The sequence below is a fragment of the Borostomias antarcticus genome, assembly GCF_949987555.1.
Source record: "Borostomias antarcticus genome assembly, chromosome: 26".
NCBI classification, from domain to species: domain Eukaryota; kingdom Metazoa; phylum Chordata; class Actinopteri; order Stomiiformes; family Stomiidae; genus Borostomias; species Borostomias antarcticus.
This window is the reverse complement of record NC_140259.1, coordinates 9,901,379-9,916,378: the sequence shown is the minus strand read 5'-3', so window position 1 is coordinate 9,916,378 and position 15,000 is coordinate 9,901,379. Positions and strand designations below refer to the sequence as shown.

Here is a 15,000-nt window from a genome sequence, read left to right as displayed (position 1 = left end):
TTGTTAAACAACTGAATGATATATATACATAATGATATGATATTGGCGTCAGTCGGCAACTGGGGGCTGAGAAACATATCCGAATTTGCGGGAGTGTGAGTTCACGCAGCGTTTTATTTAATCATTCCTAGTAGCAAGTCGCAATTTGCCACCTCCCAGTTATAAACGAACGCACCGTTAGATGGTGAGGTGGAGGTGTTGTGCGTTTCCTGGACTCACAGCTCGCTGGTGGTGGACGAGTTCCTGGACAGGCTCTTGGGCGAGAGGTCGAAGTCGGAGTCGGACCGGTAGAGGAAAGACTCGCGCCGCTGGCTGTGGGGGTAGTTGGTCTGCAGGACCAGGCCAGAGCTGGGGCTCGCCGGGGGGTCCAGGGGACTCCGCCCCACAAGCAGCCCGTTCTCCACATCGAAACTGGGGGGAGAAAGAGGAGGGGGGGGGTGGTGGGGAGAAGGAGGAGGAGGGGTGGTGGAGGAGGAGGAGGAGGAGGCGGGTGGGGGGGAGGAGGATGGAGGGGGAGGTAGGGGAGGGGAGGAGGAGGAGGAGGAGGAGGAGGGGGAGGATGGAGGGGGAGGGGGGGGTAACGTTGAGGTTATGGGTGTTTGATCTTAACCAGAGACTGGCGTCAAACCTTGCGGTCCCACAGAAACTAACAGGAAAAGAACATCAACATTCGATCTGTGGGAGGAGGAAGGACATCTCTGGACATCCCTACTCTACTCTCAGCTTCTACTCATCTCTGGACATCCCTACTCTACTCTAATCTTCTACTCATCTCTGGACATCCCTACTCTACTCTAATCTTCTACTCATCTCTGGACATCCCTACTCTACTCTAATCTTCTACTCATCTCTGGACGTCCCTACGGCCTCCACTCTCACCTCTCTCCTCCAGCAAGAGCGCTCGCTAATAAATGAAGGACGAACGTTATGTAATGGTTTGTGAATGACGCTCCCAGAGAGGGTGAGAGGAGAGAGAGACTGAGAAGAGAGAGACGAGGGGGGGGAGGGGGTTCACTTTAGATAAACGTAGCTGGGGGTTGTTCGACTAACTGCCCTCCCTCTCCCGCTGAATGGTGGGTCCCCTGTGAGCAGTGAGCGCCCGGTCTGATGACGAGGACGTCACCGATACCAGGGCTTGTGGCGTCAGCAGCTATAAATAGCTCTGCTCAGGAGGGGTGGCTGCTGCCGGCCTATTTATGGACCCCCAAGGTGGGGGCAAAGCGAGAACACCCCCGCGGTCAGGCGGTAATGGTTTCTCCCCCATTCATTAATATTCCGTTTGACAACCCAGCTCCCGCTTTATTTATTTAATTTCTGTTTTAACCGTTCCGTTTTGGAGGGAGAATAAAATATGGCATAAAAAGACTTGGTGATTCTCCCAACAGTGATACAAAATACCCCCCTAACGTTGGAAGATGGGACGTGCTTCGTTAAACAATGTTCTGACATGATTCTATTCTTCATCATCACAGGCGGTGCTCAGATTCATCCCTATGTTGTGTGTTCAACCCCGTGGGGAATTATGGGAGATGAGACATGTCTCTGAGGTGATTTTAAATAAATAACTACCTACTCCCAAGCTCCCTCAGCACGGACACAAAGCTCCTCACGTTCCCCTCCCTAAACAATACCGTGAACAAGGACAATATTCAGAGAAAAAAAGACCCCGAAATAAACCGGGTTACACTTGAGGAATGTCAACCAGGAAATACCACACAGTATCTGATTGAGTGCTAGGAGCTGGCCTGGCTGATAGCTGTTTATCTCACATTCCCTACTGGAAACCCAACGGACTTCTCAGAGTGTGATGGCGCCCCCTACGGGGCTAGATGGACAATTACAATACTTACTGTGGTGCGTAAACACAGTGCAAATCCTCCAATGTCTGGTTTCCAACTCTGAGAGGAACTAGATATGGTGGCCATGCATGATATTCAAACAAGCAAGCATCAGTTAAACTATTATAATTGTTAACGACTGATGCATGATGGTTCACTGGTTAGTTTCAACCAAGTCTTTGATGATTCAAACGTTTGAATCACACACATTCACTTAAAAGCACTGTTTGAGACCAACAATGATTAAAAATAAGTGCATTTGATAGTATGAAAAGATAATAAAATGGTCAGTATTAATGTCTACTCTTCCAACCAAGAGAAGACACCCTCTCAAAGTCCAAAATGATTTACTTGTACAATCTTATCTTCCTTCAGTCCACTGCATCCTGTCACAGAATCGAGCGGACAATTTTCCCCTGCTTGTTAAAGCCGTTTAATCCTCTCTCTAAGTTACTCCTAAATTGTTCAACAATCCAGTATGTTGTATGTTATGAGCCCGTGGTTGAAAGCCAGGTCGGGAGGTTCTGACGATGGAGGGGTTGACCTTGGGTAGCTCTCTCTAGATCCTGGCACACTCATTGTTCTCAGAGTCTCTGACGCAAGTCCATGACTGAGGTATCTCAACCCAGCTTCTCAAACCATAACATGGCCGAATGGAAGACCAGTGTGACCTTGTCTCTGAAACTCTGTGAGGGGGTGTGTGTGTTTGTGTGTGTGTGTGTGTGTGTGTGTGTGCACGTGTATGTTTGTGTGTGTGTTTGTGTGTGTGTTTGTGTGTGCGTGTGTTTGTGTGTGTGTGTGTGTGTGTGCGTGTGTGTGTGCGCGTGTATGTTTGTGCGTCTCACGTTGACAAAATGCAGTAGTTGCATATACTATAAATGAAAATTCAAAGTCAGTTGTGCGTGGTGGTGTAGAGACATGAGTGCTTACCTGGACAGGCGTCAGAATAGTACATACTAGTTTATACATTTAAATGGCAATGTTACAAATCACACTTGTTTACAAAAAACAGGAGCTTTCTATTGAGACCGAAAAAAATGAAGAGAATTCATTCAAGTTTTCCTTCACTCTATTGATATGAGAAAAGCCTAAATCCATCAGTTCCGTGATAAAACCGAGGAACCACCCATGGGAATCAGAACCAACTATTCAGGAAGCACTGGAGGTCTATGTTCTGTGCCTGTAGGCAGATTAGATCTGTTCCCCAACGACAGAACTTCATCTGACGAAAAAGCTGGACGACCCCCTGCTCTCTCCAGCCTCTCTGGGTTGTGGCCTGAAGGCCAGCCCCGCGATACGAGGCCGGGAAACCCCGGCCTCCAGTGATTGAGGCCAGCTGGGCGGTTCTGTGGCGCTCAAGGGAAGTGGGGAGGGAACCGAAGGGGGGCGGCTTGTTCCGAGCGAGGCCCAGATGTTGTCGCCGTCGAGAAGCTTCCAGAGGACGACGCACGATCTGAGGTCAGAGGTCAAACCCGCCCCCTCCCGTGTTCTTCCCTCGGGCCGTGAGAACCAGCTGCAGCCGCTGGCCCGGTCATCAAAGAGACGGCGTGTTTGTCTCTGTGAGGGTCCAGGGGCCCGGACGCTCCAGGAACGAAGGGAGTGTGTGTGTGTGTGTGTGTGTGTGTGTGTGTGTGTGTGTGTGTGTGTGTGTGTGTGTGATGGAGTGTGTGTGTGTGTGTGTGTGTGTGTGTGTGTGATGTGGTGTGTGTGTGTGTGTGTGTGTGTGTGTGTGTGTGTGTGTGTGTGTGTGTGTGATGGGCTGTGTGTGTGTGTGATGTGGTGTGTGTGTGTGTGTGTGTGTGTGTGTGTGTGTGTGTGTGTGTGTGTGTGTGTGTGTGTGTGATGGAGTGTGCGTGTGTGTGTGTGTGTGATGGTGTGTGTTCCCAGTGTTACATAACCACTGGACTAGGGACAGGGGTCACCTGGTTTTGGGGATGTTTATTTTGCACCTCCACCCTATTGTGTGCGAAAACAACTTGTGCCACCAAAAGGGAAAAAACACGGCTTTGAAACTTTCCACTTTCTCCTTTGTAGTAAGTAAGTAAGTAAGTAAGTAGCCTTGAGAACCAATCAATCAAAGCTTTATTTGTATAGCGCATTTCATACCCAGAGGCAACACAATGCGCTTTACAGAGAACAAGGGAGGAGGGCATACGACCCACCCCTACATATTCCAGAGGGAAGCAAAAAAAACAGTATCACCCGGGGGCCAGATAAGTGAGCTGTAAAAAATGTGTCCCTGAACCAATGGTTCTGGAGCCTAGTGACCCATAGGACAGAATCTCCTGGTTCCTTAGCGTGAGGCAGCTTGATAAACAAGTACACCCACTTGAGGCTAGCATGTCTCAGGGACTCACCCCCAATCCAACCCTTGAGTGCCAAGCAGGGAGGCATTGGGGTACCATTTTTATAGTCTTTGGTATGACTCGGCCGGGGATCGAACCCACAACCTCCCGATCTCAGGGCGGACACTCTAACCACAAGGCCACTGAGCTGGTAATTACCTGAGTAGCCATCTATCAATTCAGCAAACATGATTTATTTGAATGTCAGTGTGTCCAGTCGAGGTCCATGGGGCGCTGGATGACGCGTCACAGTTCGATTCACAGAATACTAGTAGTACACTAATAATATCAGTTGTTATAAGGATTACTGTATACAAGCTGTTACAAACCTGCCATCTTTCATACAGCTTAGATTACAGCATGCTTGAGGTAATACGAGAAGAAGAAAAATATATTTGAAGCATTAGCTCATCGAGATTCCTCCAGACACAGCTGTCCAGCTGCAGTGAACTATGGCTAATATTCCACCCAAAGTATTATATAAGGGTCCGTTTCAGCGTCGACAGCTAGACCGATCTGTAGAGTGAGATAATTATTATGTAACGGGATGCGTTGCACTATTCTCTCTCGATCACTAATCTTGGTGTAAAAACGCGTCGCTAGTGGATAGATATGCGTTTCTCTGAAAACTGTGCGGCTTCCTAATCATTGCAGGCCTTGTGTTTGACATCTCAAAGTTATGTGAACCTTCAAAATAATGAAAGCATTTGAAACTAGGCGCTATTGGGGGTGGGGGGTGTCTATTCAAATCATAATTGAACTTCAATTCTTTCTGCTTTTGACATGTTGTTTTGCGAGATCGAATGTAAAGACCTTCTACAGTATGGGGGAGCAAATGGGTCAAATTACACCAAAACAGAGTTAGGTAGTGTGTGTCCCACAACACATGATCTAACCATCGGTCAGTCTAAATTTAGCCTTAGGAGAGAGAGGTCCTTCCACGAGAGCCTGTGTGTTTACTCTTCTTCTCCATGACCCTTGACCTACTGGCAGGAGACTGACTTTCCAAACACGAGAGCTTGACTCTCCGTCAGCGGTCATTTAGTGGACATACACGCACGCACACACAGACAGACACACACACACACACACACACACACACACACACACCACACTCCTACACACACACACACACACTTGCTGGAGGTCACCATCAAAACACACACACACACACACACACACACACACACAGACAGACACACACACACACAGATACACACACGCACTTACATACATACACACACACACACACACAAAATTAAAAAAATAAAAATAAATTCAGCTTCTTAAGAAAATATTTTGAGGACAAATAAAATAAATTCAGCTTCTTAGGAAAATATTTTGAGGACAAAGGTTGACCATCTGAGCCAGTTATTAAAATGTTGTAAATGATCACAACTACCCCAAAATTCCTTGAGACTTCTGCCCAGCGCCTATTCAAAGTCTAGGAAAAGTCATCCGTTAAGTGTTGAGATATTAAGCCAAAACCATCTGACAGCTTCCCATCTATAAACTGTATGTTCTTATCTGAACGCATCCATTCAGGCCAAAATGATTCAGCAACACAAAACTGCTACAGTCTAGTATTAGAATATTAGAAGCACGTAGAGCACAGAGAACATAGCCTTTCTCTCGTAAAAACAATATTATACTTAACTGTATGCTGGTGTCTTGCTGTATACTGTACCTCCACACCCACACACACATACACACACACCCACACACACATATACACACACCCACACACACACCCTTTACTCGTCCCTGGCATTACGCCAGAGTGCGTCAACGGCGTGACTGGCGGAGAGTGATAAGATAGGGGGGGGGGGGTGAGAGAGAGACCAGTAGAGGGGGGGTGAGGGGGTGAGAGGGACCAGTAGAGGGGGGGGGTGAGAGAGACCAGTAAAGAGGGGGTGGGGGGGGGGAGACCAGTAGAGAGGGAGGGGGGGAGAGAGAGACCAGTGGCCAGAGAGAGGGGACAAGGCGGGGAAGCATCAAAGGGAGGTGGTTGCATGCTGGGCACATGTGACAGTGAGTGTGTGTGTGTGTGTGTGCGTGCGTGCGTGTGTGTGTGTGTGCGTGCGTGCGTGTGTGTGTGTGCGTGCGTGCTTGTGTGCGTGCGTGTTTGAAGGAGCTCCTGTTTGAAGGTGGCTTGTATGTCGTGACATTGACGTCAGTCACATCTGGAAGCCTCGTCATGTGACCACACACACCTCAGATAGCCGGCTAGTCATGTAGGCCACACACACATCAGATAGCAGGCTAGTCATGTAGGCCACACACACATCAGATAGCAGGCTAGTCATGTAGGACACACACACATCAGATAGCCGGCTCGTCATGTAGGACACACACACATCAGATAGCAGGCTAGTCATGTAGGACACACACACATCAGATAGCCGGCTCGTCATGTAGGCCACACACACCTCAGATAGCAGGCTAGTCATGTAGGCCACACACACATCAGATAGCAGGCTAGTCATGTAGGCCACACACACATCAGATAGCAGGCTAGTCATGTAGGCCACACACACATCAGATAGCCGGCTGGACACTTCACACTGAGTCAGTACCCTCACACAAACACGCTCTTAAAAGACAACTTTTCTTTTACAAGTTAAGCTCATTTCTATTTTCCACGTGTGATTAAAATTTCTGAATATATGCAACAGCAAAAATGACTTCTGGTTCATGATCACGGTCAATCCAACCCATCTCTGTCCCCCACCGAGGGGACAATAAAGTAGATTCTATTCTATTCTATTCTATTCTATTCTATTCTATTCCTCAGAGAATCAGGTCATAGGTGTTTGCTGGTCGACTCCCAACTCTAAAATCACAAGTAACAAGTTGATTATCGACCCTGAAGGATACAGGAAGTGATTAGGCTTAACGATACAGGAAGTGATTAGTCTTAACGATACAGGAAGTGATTAGGCTTAACGATGGCCTCAGTCACAACCCAACGGAGCAGTCGATAACAACGCGGTGAGTGTCAGTAAGTCATCGGGGTGGTTTAAGGGTTAATACCCCCTCGGGCTCACCCATGAGGAATGCTCTAACTGACCACTTTGAATGCACGCACACACACTCACACACACACACACACACACACTCACACACACTCACACACACACACACACACACGCACACGCACACTCACAAACACGCACACGTAAACGCACGCGCGCACACACACACACACACACACACACACACACACACGCACACGCACACGCACACACTCACACACACACACACACACGCACACGCACACTCACACACACACACACACACACAAACACACACACACACGCCCTGCAGCCGGCCAGCTGTGTGTGATTAAGCTCCCAGCGGACGGATCTTTATTTGCTCCCATCATCCACCCTGACATCATCCATCATCCACCCTGAATCAACACCTGACTTCATCCATCATCCACCCTGAATCAACACCTGATATCATCCATCATCCACCCTGAATCATCCATCATCCACCCTGAATCAACACCTGACATCATCCATCATCCACCCTGAATCATCCATCATCCACCCTGAATCAACACCTCCCATCATCCATCATCCACCCTAAATCAACACCTGACATCATCCATCATCCATCATCCACCCTGAATCAACACCTGACATCATCCATCATCCACCCTGAATCAACACCTCCCATCATCCACCCTGAATCAACACCTGATATCATCCATCATCCACCCTGAATCAACACCTGACATCATCCATCATCCATCATCCACCCTGAATCAACACCTGACATCATCCATCATCCACCCTGAATCAACACCTCCCATCATCCACCCTGAATCAACACCTCCCATCATCCACCCTGAATCAACACCTGATATCATCCATCATCCACCCTGAATCAACACCTGACATCATCCATCATCCATCATCCACCCTGAATCAACACCTGACATCATCCATCATCCACCCTGAATCAACACCTGACATCATCCATCATCCACCCTGAATCAACACCTGACATCATCCATCATCCACCCTGAATCAACTCCTCCCATCATCCATCATCCACCCTGAATCAACACCTCCCATCATCCATCATCCACCCTGAATCAACACCTCCCATCATCCATCAAGCAGCCAGCAATTAACTAGGCAGGCGCAACAGATAGGGCACGCACACGCACACACACACACACACACTCTCAGGCATGAATACACACACGCGCACACACGTAGGCACACGCACACACCCACACACACACGCGCGCCCACACACACACACACACACTCAGGCATGAATACACACGCTCACACTCACACAAGCTCACACACACACACACATACGCACACACACACACACACACACACACACACACACACACACGCACACACACTCTCATGAACGCGCATGAATACACACATGCACACACACACGTAGGCACACGCACGCACACACACACACACACGCGCCCACACACACACACCCTCTCAGGCATGAATACACACGCTCACACTCACACACGCTCACACACACACACACACACTCACACACGCTCACACACACACACGCACACACACACGCACACTCTTTCTCTGTGTAAAAAACAAGCCGAGCCTGTGAGGAGGGCGGTGTGTGTCCTCTAATAGGTTTCATACGGTCGTAACAGGAGCTCCTCGATAAACAGTGATTGAGTCCTGCAGCGAGGCGGCTCCTGCTACTTCCTCCTCAAATTAGGACGGACCTGCCACACCAGAGGCCAGAGTGTTGACCGCTGTCTGGTGCCTCATGACTGGGCCGTGTTCAGGGTCTGGTGTCTCTCCCTAGCTGTGTTCAGGGTCTGTTGTCTCTCCCTAGCCGTGTTCAGGGTCTGTTGTCTCTCCCTAGCCGTGTTCAGGGTCTGTTGTCTCTCCCTAGCCGTGTTCAGGGTCTGTTGTCTCTCCCTGGCTGTGTTCAGGGTCTGGTGTCTCTCCCTAGCTGGGTTCAGGGTCTCTCCCTAGCTGTGTTCAGGGTCTGTTGTCTCTCCCTAGCTGTGTTCAGGGTCTGTTGTCTCTCCCTGGCTGTGTTCAGGGTCTGTTGTCTCTCCCTAGCTGTGTTCAGGGTCTGTTGTCTCTCCCTAGCTGTGTTCAGGGTCTGTTGTCTCTCCCTAGCTGTGTTCAGGGTCTCTCCCTGGCTGTGTTCAGGGTCTGTTGTCTCTCCCTGGCTGTGTTCAGGGTCTGTTGTCTCTCCCTGGCTGTGTTCAGGGTCTGTTGTCTCTCCCTGGCTGTGTTCAGGGTCTGTTGTCTCTCCCTCGCCGTGTTCAGGGTCTGTTGTCTCTCCCTGGTTGTGTTCAGGGTCTGTTGTCTCTCCCTGGCTGTGTTCAGGGTCTCTCCCTGGCCGTGTTCAGGGTCTGTTGTCTCTCCCTAGCTGTGTTAAGGTTATGTTGTCTCTCCCTAGCTGTGTTCAGGGTCTGTTGTCTCTCCCTAGCTGTGTTCAGGGTCTGTTGTCTCTCCCTAGCTGTGTTCAGGGTCTGTTGTCTCTCCCTAGCTGTGTTCAGGGTCTGTTGTCTCTCCCTAGCTGTGTTCAGGGTCTGTTGTCTCTCCCTGGCTGTGTTCAGGGTCTGTTGTCTCTCCCTGGCTGTGTTCAGGGTCTGTTGTCTCTCCCTGGCTGTGTTCAGGGTCTGTTGTCTCTCCCTAGCTGTGTTCAGGGTCTGTTGTCTCTCCCTAGCTGTGTTCAGGGGCTGTTGTCTCTCCCTAGCTGTGTTCAGGGTCTGTTGTCTCTCCCTAGCTGTGTTCAGGGTCTGTTGTCTCTCCCTAGCTGTGTTCAGGGTCTCTCTCTAGCTGTGTTCAGGGTCTGTTGTCTCTCCCTAGCTGTGTCCAGGGTCTGTTGTCCAGAGAGAGCCAACCATAGACAGTTTTGTAAAAGAGGAAGATGGCTACTACTTGTTTCTTGTGTCCAATGAGAACACTGCTTTTGTTTATCATTAGGAAATGGACCTTGAGCCGTGTAGAACAGTAGCCTTCGGTGCGTGTGCCCTTTCTACGAGAGTGATACTTAGTTTTCAACTCAATATCTGGAGACAAACTGATGTTGTAGTTCTTGCGGTGGCTGATCTCTCCTATCTGTACCAGAGGCCCAAATCATCGACCACAGAGCCCTGGGCGGGAGAACGTGGCGTGCTGACGTCAGCGGTGGTTTCCTGACCGTTGGTGCTCAGCGAACCGCTACGGCGGTCTGATGAAGCCCAGATAACGCTGCTTAGCGGGATCAGTCCCTCCAGCCGACACTGACCGCCCCTCCGTTACCCCCGGCCTGTATTTGAACAGACAGCGAGGTATCCACTCAAACCAGGTAACACGTTTCATGCGTAAGAAAATATTCCATTTGTTGAATTCAGGACTGAAATAATCAGAAGAATTAACAGGGTTTTTCCTGCATAGAAGATTTTTTGGCGCCACAAAGAGATTTGAGCCAGAGCCAAAGCACAATCACCAGTGGCAAAATGCTAAAATTTGAGAATAAAAATAGCTATTCAATCAATCAATCAATCAATCAATCAATCAATCAATCAATCAATCAAAGCTCACAGTGACAAACGTGTTGTTCAAAGTCACTTTCAACCCTCCTGGTGAGGTACATCTATGGACAGGGCACCCATGCATCCCCTTAAAATATAGATTTGTATTCATTTTGTGAATATCCCAACTAAATTCACAATGTAGTTTGATTCTTCTTAAAACTGCTCAAACAGACCTTATGACGGTGCCAGGGGACCAGAATGACCTTTGAGATCTTGGGGGACAGGACTAACGCTAACTCTGTTGAAACTGGTTGGGGCCCAGGGCGTTGGGCAAGCTGCTGTTACCACAGAGGGGTCAGAGGTCGAAGTCCAGTGACGGTCTCTCTGCTCGGCTGCTGTCTGTGAGAGGCGGTCCTCCAGGGTCCCGCCTGGCTCTCCCATGAGCAGCCAAACCAAAGGGCTCCATTCTGGTCCCCCAGGTACCGATGGGGCTCCAGGCTCTCTCTCTCTCTCTCTCTCTCTCTCTCTCTCTCTCTCTCTCTCCCTCTCTGTCTCTCTCTCTCTCCCCTCTCTCTCTCTCTCTCTCTCTCTCTCTCCCTCTCTCTCTCTCTCTCTCTCTCTCTCCCTCTCTCTCTCTCTCCCTCTCTCTCTCTCTCTGAAGCGAGAGCAGCAGGCCTGTAGGCCTATGGAACGCTGGTCTCTCTCTCTCTCTCTCTCTGAAGCGAGAGCAGCAGGCCTGTAGCCCTATGGAACGCTGGTCTCTCTCTCTCTCTCTCTCTCTCTCTCTGAAGTGAGAGCAGCAGGCCTGTAGGCCTATGGAACGCTGGTCTCTCTCTCTCTCTCTCTCTCTCTCTCTGAAGCGAGAGCAGCAGGCCTGTAGCCCTATCTCTCTCTCTCTCTCTCTCTCTCTCTCTCTCTGAAGCGAGAGCAGCAGGCCTGTAGCCCTATGGAACGCTGGTCTCTCTCTCTCTGAAGCGAGAGCAGCAGGTCTGTAGCCCTATGGAACGCTGGTCTCTCTCTCTCTGAAGCGAGAGCAGCAGGTCTGTAGCCCTATGGAACGCTGGTCTCTCTCTCTCTGAAGCGAGAGCAGCAGGCCTGTAGCCCTATGGAACCCTATGGAATGCAGTAGTGTGCTGGACCAAGGGGCAGGCTGACTCTCTCCTATCTCCTGACTCACTGACTCTTGACTCAGTGACTCGCTCCATACAGATCATCTTGACACAGTTATTGCCTCATGTTTAATGGCTGAGTCATTAAACAGTCAGTGTGGTCAGATCTCACTCCTGACACACATTCCACCAGGAAATACATCGTTAGGCTGACCAGACGGGCCGAACCCCTGTAGCGGTGGCGTCACTGATGAGGAGTGCGCTGGACTAGTGAGAGAGGGAGGACTAGTACGCTGGACTAGTGAGAGAGAGGACTAGTGTGATGGACTAGTGAGAGAGAGAGGACTAGTACGCTGGACTAGTGAGAGAGAGGACTAGTGTGCTGGACTAGTGTGCTGGACTAGTGAGAGAGAGGACTAGTGTGCTGGACTAGTGAGAGAGAGGACTAGTGTGCTGGACTAGTGAGAGAGAGGACTAGTGTGCTGGACTAGTGAGAGAGAGGACTAGTACGCTGGACTAGTGAGAGAGGGAGGACTAGTACGCTGGACTAGTGAGAGAGGGAGGACTAGTACGCTGGACTAGTGAGAGAGAGAGGACTAGTACGCTGGACTAGTGTGCTGGACTAGTGAGAGAGAGGACTAGTGTGCTGGACTAGTGTGCTGGACTAGTGAGAGAGAGGACTAGTGTGCTGGACTAGTGAGAGAGAGGACTAGTGTGCTGGACTAGTGTGCTGGACTAGTGAGAGAGGGGACTAGTGAGAGAGAGGACTAGTGTGCTGGACTAGTGTGCTGGACTAGTGAGAGAGAGGACTAGTGTGCTGGACTAGTGAGAGAGAGGACTAGTGTGCTGGACAAGTGAGAGAGAGGACTAGTGTGCTGGACTAGTGAGAGAGAGGACTAGTGTGCTGGACTAGTGTGCTGGACTAGTGAGAGAGCGGACTAGTGTGCTGGACTAGTGTGCTGGACTAGTGTGCTGGACTAGTGTTCTGGACTAGTGTGCTGGACTAGTGAGAGAGAGGACTAGTGTGCTGGACTAGTGAGAGAGCGGACTAGTACGCTGGACTAGTGTGCTGGACTAGTGAGAGAGAGGACTAGTGTGCTGGACTAGTGTGCTGGACTAGTGAGAGAGAGGACTAGTGTGCTGGACTAGTGAGAGAGCGGACTAGTGTGCTGGACTAGTGAGAGGGAGGACTAGTGTGCTGGACTAGTGAGAGAGCGGACTAGTGTGCTGGACTAGTGTGCTGGACTAGTGAGAGAGAGGACTAGTGTGCTGGACTAGTGAGAGAGAGGACTAGTGTGCTGGACTAGTGTGCTGGACTAGTGAGAGAGAGGACTAGTGTGCTGGACTAGTGAGAGAGCGGACTAGTGTGCTGGACTAGTGTGCTGGACTAGTGAGAGAGAGGACTAGTGTGCTGGACTAGTGAGAGGGAGGACTAGTGTGCTGGACTAGTGAGAGGGAGGACTAGTGTGCTGGACTAGTGAGAGAGCGGACTAGTGTGCTGGACTAGTGTGCTGGACTAGTGAGAGAGAGGACTAGTGTGCTGGACTAGTGAGAGAGAGGACTAGTGTGCTGGACTAGTGTGCTGGACTAGTGAGAGAGAGGACTAGTGTGCTGGACTAGTGAGAGAGCGGACTAGTGTGCTGGACTAGTGTGCTGGACTAGTGAGAGAGAGGACTAGTGTGCTGGACTAGTGAGAGGGAGGACTAGTGTGCTGGACTAGTGTGCTGGACTAGTGTGCTGGACTAGTGAGAGGGAGGACTAGTGTGCTGGACTAGTGAGAGGGAGGACTAGTGTGCTGGACTAGTGTGCTGGACTAGTGTGCTGGACTAGTGAAAGAAAGGACTAGTGTGCTGGACTAGTGAGAGAGAGGACTAGTGTGCTGGACTAGTGTGCTGGACTAGTGTGCTGGACTAGTGTGCTGGACTAGTGTACTGGACTAGTGTGCTGGACTAGTGAGAGAGAGGACTAGTGAGAGAGAGGACTAGTGTGCTGGTCTAGTGTGCTGGACTAGTGAGAGAGGGGACTAGTGTGCTGGACTAGTGAGAGAGAGGACTAGTGTGCTGGACTAGTGTGCTGGACTAGTGTGCTGGACTAGTGTGCTGGACTAGTGAGAGAGAGGACTAGTGTGCTGGTCTAGTGTGCTGGACTAGTGTTCTGGACTAGTGAGAGATCTGTAGTCTGTGGTCAGGCAGGAAATGACGCTACAGGAGATGTGATGCAATATGAACAGATATGAGGAGCCGAGCTGAGCAAGAACACAACTAAGAGCCCTGGCGAGCATGTAAATGTGTGTGTGTGTGTGTGTGTGTGTGTGTGTGTGTGTGTGTGTGTGTGTGTGTGTGTGTGTGTGTGTGAGAGAGAGAGACCTAGTGTTAGCATAAGACCTGATACTGGTGCATTGTGGGTGGGCTGCTCACAGACATCGGAGGAGTGTAAACCGGTGTGAGGTCAGAGGATCTGGGACGATCACACGGACGACGGACTCTCCCGGTCTCTCCCGGACTCTCCCGGTCTCTCCCGGTCTCTCCCAGTCTCTCCCGGTCTCTCCCCGTCTCTCCCCGTCTCTCCCGGTCTCTCCCCGTCTCTCCCGGTCTCTCCCGGTCTCTCCCGGTCTCTCCCGGTCTCTCCCAGTCTCTCCCGGTCTCTCCCGGTCTCTGCCGGACTCTCCCGGTCTCTCCCGGGCGGACTGCGCGTCTCTCCCAGACGGCTGCTGTGTTATTAGCCGCACACGCTCAATTCATCAGGCCACAACGTGCGCTTTGAAATAAGGCTGACGCACAGCGTTCCCTTTGAAGGGTTTTGAAACGTTCGGGGGACGTTATGAACATACTTAGTCGGTCGTCATGCTGACTAAAAGGCCGCATGCAGAATTAGTGAATTAGTCATGTTTCCTTTTACTTCTTAAAGTGGATCACGGGTGCTCGTCTCCAGGGTGTGACTCCATAACAAACAAAATGGTCTCTTACACATACTGGCATCTGTTGTAGCGGTGGTGTGTGTGTGTGTGTGTGTGTGTGTGTGTGTGTGTGTGTGTGTGTGTGTGTGTGTGTGTGTGTGTGTGTGTGTGAGAGAGAGAGAGAGTGTGTGTGTGTGTGTGTGTGTAAGTGACAGTGTGTGTACATGTGTGTGAGCGTGTGTGTGAGAGAGAGAGAGTGTGTGTGTATGTGTGTGTGTGTGCGTGTGTGTGAGAGAGAGAGTGTATGTGTGTGTGTGCG

At 50.3% G+C, this 15,000-nt stretch overlaps 1 protein-coding gene across 1 annotated transcript in view; it reads right to left on the bottom strand.

Annotated features, from left to right (window-relative positions):
- The window catches only part of LOC311326265 (3',5'-cyclic-AMP phosphodiesterase 4C-like), a gene marked incomplete at its 3' end in the record, with an annotated part of 35,851 nt that overhangs the window by 14,288 nt on the left and 6,563 nt on the right, over window positions 1-15,000 (bottom strand). The window contains exon 2 of the mRNA XM_084459138.1: window positions 220-411. Coding sequence (XP_084315264.1) covers window positions 220-411 — 192 coding nt within the window. The remainder of the gene's footprint in view (window positions 1-219; window positions 412-15,000) is intronic.